General features: G+C 31.7%; 1 protein-coding gene across 6 annotated transcripts in view; it reads left to right on the forward strand.

Annotated features, from left to right (window-relative positions):
- LOC143085565 (rho GTPase-activating protein 26-like) overlaps positions 1-22006 on the forward strand; it is a 67214-nt gene that overhangs the window by 24268 nt on the left and 20940 nt on the right. For 3 of the 6 annotated variants that reach the window (XM_076262001.1, XM_076261999.1, XM_076262004.1), the window contains exons 6-15: positions 587-697; positions 2936-2978; positions 3972-4033; positions 4935-5003; positions 5751-5771; positions 10864-10927; positions 11899-11949; positions 15541-15638; positions 19797-19897; positions 20504-20582. In XM_076262001.1, coding sequence (XP_076118116.1) covers positions 587-697; positions 2936-2978; positions 3972-4033; positions 4935-5003; positions 5751-5771; positions 10864-10927; positions 11899-11949; positions 15541-15638; positions 19797-19897; positions 20504-20582 — 699 coding nt within the window. The remainder of the gene's footprint in view (positions 1-586; positions 698-2935; positions 2979-3971; positions 4034-4934; positions 5004-5750; positions 5772-10863; positions 10928-11898; positions 11950-15540; positions 15639-19796; positions 19898-20503; positions 20583-22006) is intronic. The other 3 variants (XM_076262002.1, XM_076262000.1, XM_076262003.1) reach the window with 3 other exon arrangements.

Genomic DNA, 22006 nt, shown 5'->3' on the forward strand with positions numbered 1-22006 from the left:
TTACTTTTCTGTTTTTTTTTGGACATGATCTTTTTAACAAAAGGTTACTTCCTAAGTTAAACTATATTGACAATGTGCTTTAACTAGAAGGAAACAATTTTGAGGTAATTAACATGTTTATATTTTTTTAGAAACTTGTCTGGACTTGAAATTTAACATCTTTTAACTTTGCCCTGTGGTATTCGATATCTTGATGATACCTTCAGGTGTATGTCATGTAATTTGTGAAAGAGTGTGCATCAAGTGCATTATAAGTACATTTTTAAAACAAAATATCAAAATTTAAGCATTTAGGTAGTTTATGATACAGCTCAGGTAACTATTTTTCGTCTTTTTATTGGGGGAGCTATGTGCCTGTCTTCAGATGTCTTCACAATTCTATGGTCTCATTATGGCTCATACACTTTGATTGATTGGGTAAAACATCACAATTCTAAGTGCACTTTTATTATCCACCATCTCTCTCACCAAATTACAAATGTATGGAGGAAACTTGATATGGTTTCATTATGTTTAGAAAATAGTGACAGATATTGTATAACTCCTGTTTAGTGAAGAGATGCATGATTATAGTCTTTATTGACAGGCTGATGCACAGTTAGATTTAGAGATCCGTGGCTTCAGAGAAGCGTCCATGAAATATGTACTCAAGGTTCAAGAAGTACAGGAAAGAAAGAAATTTGATTTTATTGAAACAGTAAGTCAGCAATATTTTTATGCCCCATTAATGGGCAGTATGTTTTCTGGTCCGTGCGTCTGTTTGTCCATCCGTCCGTCTGTCCCACTTCAGGTTAAAGTTTTTGGTCAAGGTAGTTTTTGATGAAGTTGATATTCAAACAACTTGAAACTTAGTACACATGTTCCCTATGATATGAAATTTCCAATTTTGGTGCCAAATTAGAGATTTTTCCATAATTTTTAGGGTCCACTGAACATAGAAAATGATAGTGCTGATGGGGCATCAGTGTACTGGGGGCACATTCTTGTCATTATATGAAAATATATTAGAAGGTTACTACAAAATTTTTGGATGAAGAAAAGTTCTTCCAATTATCAAAAATGGTAAATTTAAGTTCATTGCAATTAATCAAGTACTGTTCTTTCTTCAGCCTGTTGTTATTCCCAGTTATTGTAATTTATTAACTTTATTGTTTATTTGTGGTCAAGGAAAAGAAATATTAGATATTTTTTTGATAAATAAACAATTTTTATACGACCGCAAAAATTGAAAATTTTTTGGTTGTATATTGGTATCACGTTGTTGAATTAAGGAAAGATTTCATACATTCTATTTTATTTCCATTGCAATATTCATCCATAAGATGACTGGAACATTCAGTTTGACGACAGGACAATTAGTCATAAAGCTAACAGTATGAAAAAATGTAAAACCTCAAATAAACATTTATATTCAATAACTTTTGTACTTTAAAATCAGAGTTCGCAAAATCTTTTTTCTACTGGTGGTCCTTGAAGGAAATGTACTGGTCTTTTCTATTAATTCTATTGAAAAATACTAAAATTGTGTCAGTCCTATGCAAAATTTTGGTCTTAAAATCCTGAGGACTGACACTTTTCATGAACTCTGTTAAAATAATTATCCCTATTCAACAGATTCATTGCTTGGACAGAACTTGGAAATTGTTGTTTATGGTAAACAAAATATTTTAATGTAAAAATACTTTATTTTCTTTTCTTCATACATTCATCCTTTAGCTATATTTTAAAGATAGACAAGGACATTTTTGTCCAGGATCTAAAGTAAAAAGGATTGTAGATATACAGATATGTATGAATATTTTGGTGAGGGTAGATTGCAGTGTTAGGAAAGTAGACAGTTAGATAGTTTAAGCCTTACATTTAAAGGATAGATATGATAAGACTAGAAACTTAAGTAAATGAGATTTCATGTAGATTTACTTTCAATTATTAGAAAACCTGATTTGTTTGAAATTTTATCATTTTCTATAATCTGTTGGCTGGGGAATTTGCTATTTCAGATATAAAGACTATGAATTGTTTTCTTACTGCAAAATGAAAATATTGTCTTGCCATTTGGTTGGATTTTCAATGTTAGGACAATGTTAGCTAATCACAACTTTTTATACGACCGCAAAAATTGAAAATTTTTTGGTCGTATATTAGTATCACGTTGTCGTCGTCCGTCGTTGTTGGCGGCGGCGTCCGAAGACTTTTGGTTTTCGCACCATAACTTTAGTATGAGTGAATAGAAATCTATGAAATTTAAACACAAGGTTTATGACCATAAAAGGAAGGTTGGATTGATTTTGGAAGTTTTGGTCCCAACAGTTTGGGAATTAGGGGCCAAAAAGGGTCCAAATGAGCATTTTCTTGGTTTTCGCACTATAACTTTAGTTTAAGTAAATAGAAATCTATGAAATTTTGACACAAGGTTCATGACCACTAAAGGAAGGTTGGGATTGATTTTGGGAGTTTTGGTCCCAACAGTTTAGGAATTAGGGGCCAAAAAAGGGCCCAAATAAGCATTATTCTTGGTTTTCGCACAATAACTTTATTATAAGTAAATAGAAATCAATGAAATTTAAACACAAGGTTTATGAACTATCAACTATTTAATCACAATCCAAATTCAGAGCTGTATCAAGCTTGAATGTTGTATCCATACTAGTACTTGCCCCAATGTTCAGGGTTCAAACTCTGCGGTCATATAAAGCTGAACTCTGCTGAGCATCTGGTTATTGTATGGTTTGAATATATATATATTGGGCAGCTGAATTCAATTCATTCTGAATCTGAAATTATTCATGAGAAGCAGTATGTATATACATATGTAACCTGCCTTTAGGTTTTTTATATAACCATTGCTGTTTGGTAATAATATGTTACAAATATTATATCACTTTGTTTTTCTATGTGACATGTTTCTTTTAAATTTAAATTTGTATTTTTTCAGATATTAGCCTTTATGTACAGTTTATTTACATTTTACCACCAAGGTGAGTTTACATTAATTTGCATGTAAGTACTACAAGGGAATAATGTTATATCCCCTCAATTTGCGGACATGGTTCGAAAATACAAAATAAATATTACCATTTACCAGATGGTGAGATATTTTTTCCACTCATAATAATAGTTAAGACACCTTTGAAACATTAAAGTTGTTTTTAAAGTGTTCACTTTTGAAATTGTAACATAACCCAAATTTCATATAACAATGTGTTTTAAAAATGGCACCAATTTACTGAAGAGTATCAAATGACTTCTAATTGGAAGAAAGACAACTCTTGATTTTTTTTTTAATATTCAATGTATATTATAATGTTACTTCTGTACAATGTATATTGTAATGTTACTTCTGTACTTTTTTTCTATCATGAGAATGAATAAAAAGTACATTTGTTTAGAAATTTCAGTCTTAAATGTGAGCTAGTTATCTGAGGTCTCCAGTTCACTACCATGTCCAAATAAAACACATTCACCAAATCATATAAAATTGAAAGTGGTTTGAATTTATGAATGCTTTATTTACAGAGGGTACAATTTAACAAAGTTACTTTATAAACTTGGAAAACTATTCACTAAGAATAAATAATGGTGGGATAACAAATGCAAATCAAAGAATGAATCATCATATATTAATTTAGAAAAGAATACTCACCCTGACAAAGAATTGATGCTATACTTGACCATTTTACTGTTTTGCCATGTCTTCCAAATATGAATGATCTACCATCAAGTATTGAAATGTAAAAAAAACATGAGGTTGTTATCTTATTATTGGTACACATTGTTTACTTTGTATTATGACTTTTTGTCACTTGATTTATATTTTTGTATGTATAATTAACACACCAATCAGAAATGCATGTGTTTTATATTTGATATCACTAAAAACTGGATTTTTGAAAAGTTCCAGTTTGTTTAAACTAGGCACTTCACTATATTTTCTACTAATGATAGGTTGTGTGTTTGTATTGTCTTTGTAGGTTATGAATTTAACATAGAACTGAAAGACTACTCACAAAATCTACAAAAAACATTACAAAAGGTAAAGTATAGAAGGTGTACAAGTAGCAATGAGACGTATGAAAATGCATTTTATGAAGCATCTATAAACCACACATGAGCAAGCATGAATTAGATAAACGGTTATTTTTAGGATCTTATTTATAAGCTATTAACGATTCCTGGGCTTTAAAAGGTTACTCTGAATATTTGAGACTTGGATATTTTGGGTAAATGTCCATAAGAAAGCAACCAAAAAATAAAAAAAAATAAACTGAAGCATCTATTGGTTAACACATTAGGATCTATTTAGTATGTTAAGTTGTAAATTAATTATAGAAATAAGTCTGGCAGTTAGTTTAAAAGATCTACCATCAACACCTTACTAGATATACCTTAGGGCAAAAGATTGATGAGATTCCTCACTGTAAACCAATGGAGATCATCATGTAAACCTCAATAAGACAACAATCAAACAACAGAAACCAAAATATATCTACGCTTGATATGTATGATTAATGAAAAGAAATAGTTCTGTTGGTTGGATGTGAATTAAAAGAGGGCAAAGTACATGAAATAAAGCATGATGCATGATATGATTTCATACAATTAGTATTGGCTAGATATGATGATAGTTACATTTGACATTGAACAATTGGGCACTGATACTTTGCATTGATATGCTTTTAGACTTAAGCACACTAAAGTACAATATTTCACAGTAGTTCCTGCAGGTCATGCCTAGTTTATAACTAATGACAGTCTATGATTTGATCATTGGGTGAATAAAGTCACTGGCTCTGCTACAATATTGCTAGTAAAATTAGTATCGTTATTTAAATGAAAGTACAAAGCCAGTAAATATTTCAGTTAAAACCATTCTCAATTTGTGTAAAAGTTGAAAACACAATACAATATGAAGTTTTTGAATCTTTTAATTTCAGACAAGAGACAGTTTTAACAGTCAGAAAGAGTATACAGAAAATTTGATGTTAAAAATGTTGGACAACAGGGTTGGTATTTGATAAAAAAAAAAAAAAAAGAATTTACTGCACTGAAAAACATTATTTGGTAAAATTGATAAAAGATGGGTGATTTTATAAATTAAATAATTTGATAAAACATTTCTATGATATTTATGCTTTTTGAGTGCAAATGCACATAAACTAATAATAATCATGCAACAATTACTACATATTAAAAAATGAATGCTGCATTTCATATGGTAGAAGAAATGAAAAGGTTGCATCATTTCTAAAAATAGAAGTAGGAGCATTGATATTAACTGCACGACTCGCTTAAAGCATGTTATGTATAATTACAGGATTAATATCTAATGTTTCGGTAAATATTTTTCTTCACAAAATCAGTAGCTTTTGAAATTGAAAATTTCTAACTTACACAAGTTAAAGAGGATTGACTTTTTTCTTACTTACTGAAATTAATGCTTTTTCAGTAGTGCTTATGTATAAGAAAGGTTAAGCTGTTTGGATAAGAAAGATGTATAAGTCTTAATGTAAGAAATAACTATGTTTTTGAAAACTAGAATTCAGAAAAAGTAAAGAAATTTGATGTTCTGGAGAAAGTAGAAAAAAAATGAATTTTGAAATTGAGTAGGAATGCTTTGATTTTAATATCAGTAAGCATAAAAAGCATGAAGATACCAAATAGAAATCTAATGCTTATATTAATGGAATCTTGAAGAATAGATTAGGAATATATTTAAATCCTTACTAACACAATATTTGTTTTTCTGACAGTCTCAAGTTTACGAGGACGGGGTAACAATTACTGCTTTGCTTTTGTTTTCACTTAACACCATTTTGTATAACCAGATCAAACCTGTTTGTGCATTTGTTGTTGTGAGAAATATTTATTGTGTTTTTTTGAAATTCATGAAATTTTTGTTTTTTCATTGTTTCTCATTTGGAATTTGTTCATGAAGTTGCCTGACTCCAAGGGGCAGTGTGACCCATTGCCATCACTCAGCTCATGTTGTTCATCATATATAAAAAAGAAATATTTGGTTCATAAATATTTAATGAACACTTTCATATCATATATGGTTTTCAATGTCCTAATTAACCAACATTTTACCAAATTACATAATGGCTTCATAGTCAATATTATGCCAGGTGAGCAATACATGCCTTTTGTTGCTTCTGGTTTTAAAGTTATTATCATTTGGTGAATATTGGATTGTTTTTGTACTCGTGCAGAATATCTGATATTTATGTAATACTTAAAAAAGTTCATGTAAATGTATACCATTTTCAGAGTTAATTTTCAGTCATTTTCATATTTTAGTAAAGATAACAGTTTCAGAAAATATTTTTGTATGTCACCAATTACAATACACCTTATCGCTAATCCCGGCTGACCCGGCCGCTTCAACTTTTGACGCATACAACAATCACTTTTCCATTGTGGCGTCAGATATATAGTTTTATGACGTCAAAATTTTACGGGAACTTGTGTGATATCCAGTAATGGCGGACAATTAGCGATAAGGTGTATAATCTAAAGCATGTTTATTTCAAGTTTACTTTTCTGGCAAAGAATTCTATACCATATCAATATGTCTTATTCCTATAAATTACAGTGTGTTTAATGTTGACCTTCATAACTTTATTAAAAAAAACCCATTCTCTTCATAAAGCCTTTTGACAGTTCAAGTTGAAATCATCATTTAAAAGAAAAATTGCAACCCATTATCCCATGTTCTAACAATATTGAAAATGTTTACTATAAATGAAAATCAGGAGAAAGGGTATAGTAATTATCAACCATTGAAATTCAGGTTTCATGTTAAAGTTCTCGTTAGAAGTCGAAAAAGATTTTGTAGGTTTGTTCAAATAAATCAAAATCTTGTTAGAGTAACGTCTTATTGTTTGTTGTACTAATGCTTACAATTGTTAATCACTGTTCTTTTCATGTCAAAAAAAGTTTTGTTCCAAGTAAAAAACTTTCTTATGAAATTTATTGTATCTGGTCATTAATTTGTTTAGATCAGTACAACTCAATCTGGATTTTTGGTGCATGATTTTATTGTGTTAAACTTCAAAGTTTATGTGTTTTTATTCTTATTAAGTTATGGGTTGTAATTTTCTGTAACTAGATCATATTTTTATTCTATGAATTGTACATATTATTACGCATTTAAAAGTAATTTAAAGTTTTAAAATCTGGTTTGTTATCTGCAACAAAAGTAGAAAGGGTTTGATTTTTTAGCTCACCTGGCCCGAAGGGCCAAGTGAGCTTTTCTCACCACTTGGCGTCCGTCGTCCGTCGTCCGTCGTCTGTCGTCGTCGTCGTTAACAATTTAAATTTTGAACTTCTTCTAGAGAACCACTGAATGGAATGGAACCAAACATGGCATGAATGTTCCTTATGAGGTGCTGACCAAGTGTTGTTACTTTGTAGCCGATCCATCATCCAAGATGGCCGCCAGCGGGCGACTTAGTTTAACATAGGACCCTATGGGAAATGCATACAAATGACTTCTTTTAGAGAACCACTGAATGGAATGAAACCAAACATGGCATGAATGTTCCTTATGAGGTACTGACCAAGTGTTGTTACTTTGTTGCCGATCCATCATCCAAGATGGCTGCTAGACGGGGACTTAGTTTAACATAGGACCCTATGGGAAATGCATACAAATGACTTCTTTTAGAGAACCACTGAATGGAATAAAACCAAACATAGCATGAATGTTCCTTATGGGGTGCTGACCAAGTGTTGTTACTTTGTAGCCGATCCATCATCCAAGATGGCCGCCAGCAGGGGACTTAGTTTAACATAGGACCCTATGGGAAATGCATACAAATGACTTCTTTTAGAGAACCACTGAATTGAATGAAACCAAACATGGCATGAATGTTCCTTATGAGGTGCTGACCAAGTGCTGTTACTTTGTTGCCGATCCATCATCCAAGATGGCCGCCAGCGGGGGACTTAGTTTAACATAGGACCCTATGGGAAATGCATACAAATGACTTCCTCTAGAGAACCACTGAATGGAATGAAACCAAACATGGCATGAACGTTCCTTATGAGGTGCTGACCAAGTGTTGTTACTTTGTAGCCGATCCATCATCCAAGATGGCCGCCAGCAGGGGACTTAGTTTAACATAGGACCCTATGGGAAATGCATACAAATGACTTCTTTTAGAGAACCACTGAATGGAATAAAACCAAACATAGCATGAATGTTCCTTATGGGGTGCTGACCAAGTGTTGTTACTTTGTAGCCGATCCATCATCCAAGATGGCCGCCAGCGGGGGACTTAGTTTAACATAGGACCCTATGGGAAATGCATACAAATGACTTCTTCTAGAGAACCACTAAATGGAATGAAACCAAACATAGCATGAATGTTGCTTATGGAGTGTTGACCAAGTGTTGTTACTTTGTAGCCGATCCATCATCGAAGATGGCCACCAGCGGGGGACTTAGTTTAACATAGGACCCTATGGGAAATGCATACAAATGACTTTTTCTAGAGAACCACTAAATGGAATGAAACCAAACATAGCATGAATGTTCCTTATGGAGTGCTGACCAAGTGTTGTTACTTTGTAGCCAATCCATCATCCAAGATGGCTGCCAGCGGGGGACTTAGTTTAACATAGGACCCTATGGGAAATGCATACAAATGACTTCTTTTAGAGAACCACTGAATGGAATGAAATCAAACATGGCATGAATGTTCCTAATGTGGTGCTGACCAAGTGTTGTTACTTTGTAGCCGATCCATTATCCAAGATGGACGCCAGCGGGGGACTTAGTTTAACATAGGACCCTATGGGAAATGCATACAAATGACTTCTTTTAGAGAACAACTGAATGGAATGAAACCAAACATGGCATGAATGTTCCTTATGAGGTACTGACCAAGTGTTGTTACTTTGTTGCCGATCCATCATCCAAGATGGCTGCTAGACGGGGACTTAGTTTAACATAGGACCCTATGGGAAATGCATACAAATGACTTCTTTTAGAGAACCACTGAATGGAATGAAATCAAACATGGCATGAATGTTCCTAATGTGGTGCTGACCAAGTGTTGTTACTTTGTAGCCGATCCATTATCCAAGATGGCCGCCAGCAAGGACTTAGTTTAACATAGGACCCTATTGGAAATGCATACAAATGACTTCTTTTAGAGAACCACTGAATGGAATAAAACTAAACATTGCATGAATGTTCCTTATGAGGTGCTGACCAAGTGTTGTTACTTTGTAGCAGATCCATCATCCAAGATGGCCGCCAGCAGGGGACTTAGTTTAACATAGGACCCTATGGGAAATGCATACAAATGACTTCTTTTAGAGAACCACTGAATGGAATAAAACCAAACATGGCATGAATGTTCCTTATGAGGTGCTGACCAAGTGTTGTTACTTTGTAGCCGATCCGCCATCCAAGATGGCCGCCAGTGGGGGACTTTTGAATGAAATTAAACATGTTCCTTTCCTTATCAATGAGGTTGTGTTGTCACTTTTAGCCAAATTTTATATTTTTCATATGATTTCAAAAACCCAAGTAGAATCAGGTGAGCGATACAGGCTCTTGAGAGCCTCTAGTTTAGTAATATATTTATTTCAATAATTACGATTCTGGTGATACGGATTGTGAAGGTAGTTCAGCAAACATTAGTTCTGCTAGGTTTCAAACTCATGTAGAGGCTACAATGAAAAAAAATTAAAAGTTCATGTTTTAGAAATTGATAGTTGTGGATTTTTTTTGCTATGCTTTTACACTTGTTAATTTCTTGGGAGGATGTTAGTAGATAGTGGCAAATTGGGCAAATATTGGTGACTGAAATTTGCATGATCCACAGTTCACTTTTTTTTTTCTTTAATATCCATCAAGTATTTATGCCGAAAAATGCATGCTCTGAATAATTCCTTAAATTAAGGAAGAATATATTTTCACAGAAATGCACGACACACAGCACATAAATGTTTAAAATCTTCTCACTAAATAAAATAATAGTATAAACCTATCAGTCCAAAAAAAATCACACAAAAATCATTTGAAAAGGTTATAATAATATATAACTCCTTGTAATGTTGCAAAAGATAGGTAACAAAGCACTGCACCAAATTTTTACATTTAGAAGACTATGTTATTGTTCTTTAGGTATAAAACCATTAATTCATAGCTCCATTGCTTACTATGTAAAATTCTGCAATTTCAAGCATAATGGCTACTTTGTTTTAAGTTCAAATAAAGTGGCAGTTACTTCATGTCATATCTGTACCTGACTTGTGCTGAAAAAATCAACATACATTGTACCTTTAATTGCATATTAGAGCGTACTGGTTCCTGGAAGTTTGATAGTACAAAAACAGGAACTTTTGATCTGAACAACAGGCCATATGTGCCCACCTTTTAAAATTTCATATGCTTCTTTATTATTCAAGTTAAACTTTTAACAAGGGTTCTACAGTGATCCCAAGTCCCAAAGCTTTAATTTGATACTAAAACAACCCAAATATTCCCACTATTGACCAAGATACAGCTATGCTGAGGAACTATTTTGTTTAAAATATGTACTACTTTCTTCCCTACCGGGCCTAAATTAGTGGTTATATACCTTTTAGGTTTAAACAAGCTTAATCAAATAGGATAAATATCATTTAAAGTTGAGTTTGTGCAACATAGAAAACGATGCTGCCCAGAACTTTTTTTCAACAATAAAAACATACATCAAATATTAACTCCTTAAAAATACTTCTGAAGAAGGATTTTCATAGATATTGTTACCTAGTACATATTATATATTTTATATTTTTTTCCATCTTTTAAATTGTTGGTTGTAGAGGACTGAGAGTTATTCCTAACAGTGATATTATCTATTGTAGAAACCTATCACTCAAGCTAAAGGAGGATGTACTAGAGAAGGCTATCTATACCTCATGGAAAAAAGTAAGAATTTTTACTTACTCAGAAAAAAACTTTTATCTGAACAAAAACAAACAAGAAGATAATTACTACAGAGAATTACCCATTAAAAAAGACACAGTTATTGTCAAATATTGAAAGAAAACATGTTTCATAGGCCCGAGCTCGTTTTTAGTAAGGTGACTCTCTATAATTTTTTCTTTCTATTTTAGATGCTGGAATTTAAAAAAAAAACAAAAATATTATTTTAAAATATAGACTTGAGTATTTTTCATCACATGCATTTAAAAAGATAAGTTCTCCACAGTATAGAAAAATTCTTGGGTAACATCCCCACTGATACAACTTTTTGAAGGATATAACATTAACTTATAATGAAGGCCTTGTACTAATTGATTCATAAAGTTTCAGAAACACAGGTTTTATAAAAACGTACACTACATACAGCTAAGTACAAAACTATTGCAGTCCTGGGGTTGAAGTCATAAAACTTTGCTCAGTGCTCGGAGCACAAAAATCATGCTCGAAACATGAAATCTAGCATTTTGATTGGTTGATATTCGAGTATAAGTACAAAAGCTGACTGGAAAGTTTTATGACTGCAAGTCCTGGTCCATCTGTATTAATGGTAGTACATATTGATAACTAAAAAAATTACTTTTTTATGCATTCACTAGCAAGGCATTTTAAAATCTCCACTATAGGTGAATGTGAAGTACAGTGGAAATTTAAGTGAAATTCTAATGGGCCTCTTTAGTTTTTTTTTTTAATTAAAGTATCTTCCCTGGGTACCATGTATATTTAAATAGAACAGCCCTAACAGAAACCTAGAAGAAAAATTATAGATAATGTGGGAAAAAACATAACAAATAAAAAACAATATGAAAAATAAATTAGAAGAACAACAAAATTTTCCAAGGCATCACATTTTACGCTACGGATGGTGAGGTTTCTTGAGAATTCTATTTCATTTGAAAGTTATGTTATTTGTATAGAGAATTACAGAGCATCAAAATGGATGCCTAAACAGGCAAAAGATTTGACAGGTATAGAAAGTAGAGGGTGGTCTTAGTGTTATATGTTGTCACTTCATATTTAGTCTGTCACTGTTGCACTGTTTCAAAAGCATCATCTTTATGGAAAAGACAATTTTTGGGCTGGCCTACAATTCAACACTTTTTCTTAAACGAAAAAAAAAATCTTATCTGATACATTCAGACAGAATAAATATGAAAGAATATATTTTGTGCGTGAAAGTACCATGATAACACAACAGGAAAAAATATTTAAGTACTAGTCTCTTTGTTAGATATAATGTCAGTACTATACTAATGTGTTCATTTTAATGGAATTTAAGTCAAATCTGGAAACTGACTAACTTTTTTCTTTTGAAATTTTTTGTTTAAGTTAAATTAAAAAAGTATCTTAAAATGAATTTTTCAGGCATATGAAAAAGATAAATCTGTTACTTTTAATTGATATCTTGGGACTAGTTCTGAAGGAGATTAGAAGAAAGGAATGTTTTTTCCTGTTTGTATCATAGCTGTTGTTTAAAATAAGAATGGAAAATATAGCACTTTTACCACCCTCTAGTTTTCAAAGGCACTAACATTGGCCTCATCATGTTTGACCAGCATAAAATCTTCATGCATTAAATGTAATATTGTATTAAGCATATATCAAAAGATGGTCCTTCACAACATACAGAAAAACATACACATACAACTGCTGTGAAGTTCAATAGTCATGATGTATCAGAAATAATAATTGTATGCTTTCACCAATATTTATAATCTTGTCAATGTGATGTATTATTCAACTTACATAATATAAATTCTCAAGAAATCAAAAATACCAAACCGGTTTTATACAAAGAAGATAGCAGTCATTTAAAGACATATGAAACAGGTTTCAGGAAATTATAATTATTAAGGAAATATTGAACCAATGCATGTAAATGTATATTTACTAAGTCCTCTAAGCACGATTTTTACCAATCCATAACATATAATCTACAGAAAATTTATCATTCAGTGAAAACTTTCCTTGTTTATTCACTTTAGTGTTTTATTGCCTGAAGTTTACAAAACTTGACCTTGATTAAATAAATCTTCACAAAATCATGGTGCAGGTGAAAAATAAGTGAGATGATAGATATGTCAGAGCTTATACATGTGTATTTGTATTTTTTGAAGCCTGTATTCAAAGTTTTAAAATATTAATAATTGTATAATGTTTTTTTCATTAATGAATTTTCAGGGCCACATTAGCTCTGAAAAAAGACATTATCAATAAAAAAATATGTTGGTAGCAACTTTTTGGGATCAGTATATATTGCTCATATTGAAATATCTGTTGATTGAGATTTTTGGGAACATTCTTCAAAAGTTCAAAACCTGCAAATTTCAATGTAGACAATTGTGATAATTGTATCATTTACTAAAATTCAAGAGTAAGGAGGTGGTGTAAAATTTCCATTGAAACTATTACAGATCATCGAAAGTCTTTATTTATGAACAAACCCATACCATAAAATGCTGGCCTGTAATACACTCCATACCACTTGATGCTTTTCCATAGAATTGCATGGATTTGTAATTTAAAAATACCAGTCTAAACTCTAAATTTTACTATGAAAAGCCCTAGAAAGCAGAAATGTAAAACAATTCAAAATGGAAAACTCGCAGCCTAATTGAGGGAACTTGAGATTAAAAGAAAAAATGATGGCAGATGCAGGTAGCACTGCTTGGGTCAAGCATATAACATTTATTAAGAATGTGGCCTGAGACAATGGTCAAGCAGTATATTAGAATAAACTTGTACACAATGAATTAAAAAATCGGTTGAGGTACACAATCTGCTCATTTCACAAAATCAACTAACAAAATTACAAATCTCAAAGTACTTGAGGTTACTGAAAGCAAGTTCAAAGTCCAAATTTCAACTAATAAAAATGACTATTAAAACTCACATTAATTTTCCATTTTCCATAGCAGGATTAACACTTAAACAAAAACAGGTTTTATATGACAGAACCGAGTACTAAGGCAATCACTTGCACATACACACATAAACACATAGAATTCATTTAGAATGCACCAAAGTATTTGAAGAAATGGAGAGAAAAAAAAATAAAACACCGCTTATATGATATTACATTTAATGCATTATTAACTACATCATTGTTATTAAGTTGAATGAGATTATGTTTTAATTTTTCATTAGACCCATTTTATACTTGGTTACTTCCTACTGTTCGAGGTATGACAGCTTCAGCTACAACTACTGATTAACAGTTCAAAGTTCAATCTAGAGATCATCAAGTTTGGAATGTCTCTTCCTAAACACTGGCAAAAAGCATGATACATTCATTCTTATTTTTGATATGTTGTGTTTTATGCACATAATTTCCTGTTAAAGAGTTGTTCCGTTAGTTTTTTTTTTATTTCAACTTAAAATAATGTTCTGAGGCAGTTTTCATTAATTATAAGGAAATGAGAGCAGCTAAAAATTCTTATTTTGCAATTTTTGCATGTCGACTTGTTTTATGAAAAAATGCAGCTCTTTATTTGACAAGCATGCTAAAGGCACCTGTTTAATTTTCTGTTGATCTTTTTGATACAAAAAAAACTTCTTTTGAAAATACTTGTTACAGAACTCTAATCATAAAACAAGCAAACTAATATGTACTAATAAGATTATCAGGCGGGGAAAAAAAGCCTGAAAGTAAACAACTTAACGCTTATTTATAGTTAAAAATGATAAAATGTATTGATATAACAATATGGCTTTAAATTCTAATGGCAATGATTAGAAGCTCTTGTCTTTAAACTTAGCATACCTAAGTACATTTTGTTTGTATTTTATTGGCGATTGTGAATTAAACAGGATATTTGAATTCAGCAACCTTCAATTGAAGAAAATGATGGACAATGTTGTTATACTCATTATTCTGTGTTATAGATTAGTTATATTTGTAAAATAACCATGTACCAGAATGAAAAATAAGGCAAAACTTTTGGCCTTGAAGTAATTGTCATTCATGCTCTCATTCCAGTTTAGATATAATTTGGATTGTTTTGAAATCTTTATTTCCAATGTATTTTATTTTGGAGCTTTTAATCAGCAACAATGAAATTTACAAATTGGAATTTGTTATAGACCATGGTCACAGAAAATGCTTAACATTTATAGATGAATAAAATTGGTGTATTTACTGTCTTCTGATTGGTTAAAGTATTACTTTTATTTTCAATGTTGTCAATTTTTATGGCAACACGCCCACTCTGATGCGCATATTCATTCGCCAACATGTGTGTACGTTGTTATTGTTAATATAGATAATATAAAAAGTTCTTTGGCCTTATTTTTGATAGAAATTTATTAATAATCAATGGCAATAATTTATTTTGAATTTATTGAACCATAAAATTAGTTTTTGACTCTTCACATTTTACATAATCCACTTCGCTGATTACTCAATGTGAAGAGTCAAAAATTAATTTCATGGTTCAATAAACTCAAAATAAATAATAGCCATTCATTTAATATGGAGTGAAAATGATTGTTATACATGAGTCAGGAAGCACTTTTTGTTATTAATATTAAAAATGGTATTTGGTGATTTCTATTTGTAGAAGCCCTGGGAACAACATGGATTAAACATTACTGCTGGTACAAAAAAGAAAACAAAGAATTACACATACTTCCATACAACCAAGTCACAGGAAAACTGGTATGTCTCTTAATATTTTACATTTAAGAAATTGAACTGTTTATAGAGCCAGATTTAGATAGGGGCCCCAGGCCCCCCTTTTCTGGGAAAAATTTGGTTCGTTATATAGGGAATCACTGAAGGATGACCAGAGCGGGCCCCCTCTTAGACAGACAGTGGGCCCCCACTTATGAAAATTTCTGGATCTGCCACTGGCTAAAGTTTATTCAGAGGTGTCAATGTCATTTTGGATTTGACAATCACAAAAGTATGTTTGTTTTTTTGTTTACACCTTAGGAGAGCCTTTGAAACAGATTTGTGAGACCATCAATTTATTAAATGCATAATAAAAAATCTATCCCTGCATTAAGTTTGATGCAATATTTCTTTACTGTAGAGTTAAATTTACATTGCCCATTCATGGAATAAAAAATTACCTGAAGTAAGAAAAATCTCTTCATCTTTATTAACAACAAATCTGGAAATCACATCTATCAATTTAACTTAAGTGTCAGAAAATAAGTGCAGGGTTCTAGTGAGTTGTTCTAGCCAATACTTGCTTTAAAAAAATGCAAATAATTCAAAAACTATATGTTACAACAAAATTTGTAATTAACTGAATGGATAACATTATTTTTATAACAATTTGTTTTTGGAAAATGACGCAGTCATTGTTCCATAACTGCCGACCTGATTTCTCTGCCTACCGCGCTTGGTTTCGTATTTACTAATTTCAATACAAACTGGAATGTGCTTGTGTTATCATTATGCATGAGCATTGTGTAGTAATCAGCCAGGAACCAGTTTACAAACTAACTGGTTTCTGTTTGTATTCCACTACAGTCGAACAAAGTGTTGTAGTTTGACAGGAACCAGTCCAGAATTTTGTAAACTACAAAACGTAATCGGTTATTATCATTCCGTTTTGGTGTTTCATACCGACTTATATGGTTTGAATAAGCTTAAGACCCTTCAAACATTAATGTGATAGGTATATTAACTGTTTTACAAAAGGATGAAACTGTTTTGCTTTAAAAGTCGTACTATAGTGATATATGTTATGTACGGATTTCCACTCTCACCGGTTAATTTCTTCTTTTACACGTGCTTTTGAAACTTCCTGTTTAAACATCGCAAGTTTTAAAATTGTTTTTGAGTGAATTAAACTTATTTTAACAATCACGAAGCGTTCGGGAATCATTTCAAGCAGTTTCTTCTTCTCTTTGATTATGGAAAATAGGTTTTCTCAAGAAAATACCGCAAACGATCGCAGAGAAATTGAAATGTACAAGTCAAGTCGGCACCTGGTTAAATTGGCATCTAGTCAAATCGGCATCTATTTGACGTCAATTCGGCTTCCAATAATATTTATTATAATATTTTCTATTCAATTAATTAATAACTGTTACCAATTACATAGTGAATATTAGGTAAACAACGAAACCAAAGTGAATATGTTGTTGTGTATAAAAGTAAACAACGAAGCTATTGTTTTAACCAAGATTAAAATTAAATGGAAAACTATGAGTCCCTTTCAATAAATCAAACTTTCATGCCAAATAATTAGCAAATTTAAGGTGGTTTTTTTCAGTAATGTTTAAACAGCATTAAACAAACAATCCTGTAAAAGACTCAACTGGTTAAATAATGCATAAAAATATCCAATATCTCATGTATTAGTCCAAATAATAATGACGTCTGACAAGGCTATTTTATTTTTTTCTGGGACGCCTTCCTAAGACGTTCGTAGGAAGGCTTCCTAAGAAGGCGTCCCAGAAAAAAATTAACATAGCCTTGTGCATGTTGTGGTCATAGGAAGGTGTCCCAGAATAAAATTTAAAAAGCCTTGCCAGACGTAATAATTATTTGGACTACTCATATATATCATTAAAAATACACCAAAAAATTCATGTAGTTGAGAAAAATAAATACATACAAAATGTACATGAACATCCAAAAAAGTGAAAGTTAGTATTGACTCTTTTTGCTTTAAAAATTTACAACTGCATTTAAGTATTGAATGCTTTTTTTTTGTAAATTCATTGAGGTGTAAAAGCGTTGACCGAAGTACTTTTTGTATGAAGCGCGTAAGCGTAAGCGCTTCATTCTAAAAATGTGCACACGGTCAACGCTTTTGCAACCCTATGAGGTTACAAAAAGAAACATTCAATACTTATAATTACTTTTTTTAGCTAGGATCATGAAAACATGAATTTTATAACTTTTTTATTCAATTCATCTGTGCACTTTATTGTGGGACCACGTGTTATCATGAATGAAAAGTTTTATTGAGTGATGCAATTGCTTGAGGAATAACATGTGATGTGCAGTTAGCCAATCAGAATAAAGTATTATAATGAAACATATATCAAATGTAATTATAACAAAATACATTACGTTGTAAGAGTTATCTCCCCAAACACTGTTTTTCTTGTGGCCACCTCTCCTTCGTAACCGTAAAAGATTTTATTTTACCAAATTGCTCGTAACATATTTAGGATAAGAATATTCGTTTGAACCATAGCTCTATGGGGACTCCATATGAGAGTTATTCCCCCTTTTTCATTTGATTCAAGCGATATGCATTTTCAACTGGTAAACCATAACTGATAGAGACATAGGGTCTTCATGAGGTCATTGGTACTAAAAATGAAAATGAGGTCAATGTCAAAGGTCAAGGTCATATTATAAATTTTGATTTTGGCTTATTTTCACTTCTTTTCAAATACTGTATGACATTTTGACAAATAATTTTTCATAAATTATTAGTTGCGACATGTCCTTACTTGTATATTTTGGTTGAAAGGCTGCGCATACAATAAAAGGGAGTTTTTGTCCATCTTACATTTAAAATTACCCGTCAAGTGGTAGTACTCATTAACCAAACATATTAAAGACCTAGGATATTTTGATTCAAGGTCCATGGTTTGTGACCTTGAAATTGAGGTCAAGGTCATAGGTTAATAGGACGTCATAAAGCCATAGGAACTAACATTTTAAACTGATTTTTCATATTTCAATATAAAAATAGATCTTTTCTAGTGGAAAGACTTCAATTGTTCTCTGAACAATTTGTTTTTAATTTACTTCATATTTTGTGGGAGAAGGGGGTTCAGACTATGTGGTATCAGGTCTGTTTGCGCCCAATACACTTTCGCACCTCGCACGTTCACACCCAAGGTCCGTGTGCACTCTACTCATTCGCGCCCAATTTTAATTCAAATTCAAGTTGAATAATTGGAAAATCATGATTGTTGTTTTAAATTGCTTTGGTGTAAATACTGAATGTATTTATAGCTTGGTATGAGTAAAACATTGAAGATTTTAAAGGAAAAACACAAAAGATAATTGTTTTTAAGCCCTTTGATCTGAAACAACGAAACAATAAAATATAGGAACCAAAATATAGCAATCCACTATTATAACCAAAACATGATAAAATTTATTCAACACACAGAAAAAAAAATAGTCAGAATCTCACTTCATTATGAAAGAGGTCAATGAAACAAAGTATAGCAATACACTAACCAAAACATGATTAAGAGTTATTCAACGCTAAATAAAACGTTGACAAAATACCACTTTATTTAGAAAGGATTATTATTATCTTTAACAATACACTATCCAAAACATGATTAAGATTTATTCAACACAAAAAAAAATGCTGTCTCACTTTATTTTGAGACAATGACAACAATTATACTTATAAGAAAACACTTGCTTACAGAGTTATTAAACACAAAACCAATTAAGATTAGTTGCGAACATGTAGGATGTGAAAGTGAAAGGGGGCGAACATGAGTTTGCGCAAACGTGAATGGGCGCGAACGGACCCGGATTCAGCCTATGTACCAGTGAGAAATATAGAAGCCTTTCTACGGTATTTATTTGTACAATTCAGGTAGTCTTGACCTATTCATTTGTCTTTAAAAAAAAAACCAGCCAGTTGGCACCTTCACTTCACACACACACATATACGAATATCAATTATATGCTTACGAGACATGTTGCATTGTTAAACTAATTACGGTATGTGAAAATCAAGACTTGCATAAAAACTATCCCAATATTAGAGACAGTGGCGTCATTTTTCTTCAGAGCTTTCAGCTCTTTGATTAGAAAAAGTTTTTGTGTCAAATGTGATAAAGAATGAATATGCAGTGTTTTTATTTATGACAGAGCCAGTCAACAACAGAAAAATTAACAATGACATCTTGTGTTCGGAGAGCATCACAGACCATAGACAAGAGATTCTGTTTCGATGTCCAGGTGGCTGACAGGTCAGTTCCAATATTGATGGTAGAAATGTCATCATGGCTATTTTCTTTACCAGGATGAAATATTTTCCTCATCTTAGCTGTGCTCAGCTATTTAGACCTTTGAATAATCTTTTTATGAAATAGTTTGCTAAAAGAATAATAAACGCTAGCATGATCAAGTCTGTTCCTCTTATTTTCTAGTTTTGAATATTTGTCTTAATCATTTTAAACCTAGTATCATTTGTTGACCTGAAATTTAAACTTGTTTGCTATTTGTACAAAGAAATTACTTAACTCTGACTTTTTTACCTGAACCCATAAATAGTACCTGTTGTGGATAAAAGATAAAATAAAGACAGGTCATCTAAAAAAAATTGCTATGTCCAGAAAAATGTAATCAGATTTCCTGAATTATCTCCCAAAGTTACTTTATACATCAATACCAATGAACATAATGTACAAAAATTCCTAAGGATGTCTGTCCCCTTCTGTATTTCAAGAGAGCAAGCTTTTTAACAGACTGTTGATGGACTATTGTTGTCTGTTTTTTTTATCACTTTAAAGTGCATTGCCATATCTATACAGCCTACTTGTAATGTGAACACTATTTGCATGATATCTTTACAGAACTGATACATTAACATTTCAAGCAATGTCCGAGTCAGACAGGAGGTTATGGATGGATGCAATGGATGGCAGGGAACCAGTAAGTACACACATATAGAATTGGCAACATGCTACTTAAATTATGGAATTAATATAATTATAATCCTAATGTATCCAGGTCATCATCAAACTTGACCAAACTCTTACTGAACAAACCAAAAGTGAAATTCCCTAGTGGATTACATAACCTTTCTTCAAATATACACAGCAAGTAGCAAATTCAAAATACAATTCCTCTGTGATTATTTATTTTGGGTATGTATTGTTGTCTTTACTGTTTCTTGATATCAACATGGAAGTATTATATTGATAGGAACTCCAACGAAAAAATTAACACATTCACACTGATTTCTTTAGGAAATATAAAAGGTTCTGAATTAGGGTGTGATAACTCCTTTGTGGGGTATCTACGAAGCTGCCTTTGCCTGTTCTGATAACTGAAGCTGGTCTTATCACATGATTTGGTATCGAGTGTCTTAACTACCTACCAATGTTAATAAACACAGAAACTCCCGTGGTTATTTGTTAATAGCCACATGAATAATGCCACCTGTTTCCATTCAATAATTGAAGCCAAAAGCTGAAAAGATGTAAAAAACGAGTCAACATTTAACAGAATTATCATCTCGATATGAAAAATGTTATAAACGTATTTATCAAGATTAAAAAAGGTTGATTATTACCTGTGCATAATGATCTCTACATAGCATTATCAGTTTACGAGATAGATGAAAGCATTATCAGTTTACGAGATAGATGAACTGTTTATGATAATTCCAAAGTTAAAAACAACTTTCAATCTTCAACTGAATTAGTCTGCTCAATCTGACATCCTACAATATTTTTGTGGAATGAATTGTTTCTTGTTGAATTGCATGTAATATTTGCCATTAGACTTCTGTAAACAATTAATGAAAGTATGTATGCAATTTAGCAATAAACCAGATGCAGTTCTCTGTATATGGAATTGAATGCTAAAATTGTATAAGTTAATGATGTTTTACACAAATAAAGTATACTGAAATTACTCCACTCACTATTACAGATCATTCACCAGGTAATCTTCTATAAAATATACACAACCTTTAAACTTCTAGTCACTCCTGTCTAATCATTAGAACTACAGATAATACAAAACTCGTCCGTTTTTGTTTGGTACCCTATAGCATGGTTATTTTATCAGTTGAAGATTTAAAAAAAAAATGTTAACTAACACAAGTTTTATTTCCCATGACAATTCTTACTAAAATCTGTTTTATATTTCAGTTTTGTATGTGAAAATAATGATATACATGTGTCTTGTTTAGTTTATAACATTTTTAGCAGTCTACTGTTGTTGAATTTTTCCTTTGTTTCCGAATATTGCTAATACTTTTCAGAAATTTAATGCTTTTACATCAGTTAACCATTCAATTAGAAAGTATGGTTTAAAAAAAAGCACAGAATTTTAAGTTACCTATACAA

This window comes from Mytilus galloprovincialis, chromosome 8, assembly GCF_965363235.1.
Source record: "Mytilus galloprovincialis chromosome 8, xbMytGall1.hap1.1, whole genome shotgun sequence".
NCBI classification, from domain to species: Eukaryota; Metazoa; Mollusca; class Bivalvia; order Mytilida; family Mytilidae; genus Mytilus; species Mytilus galloprovincialis.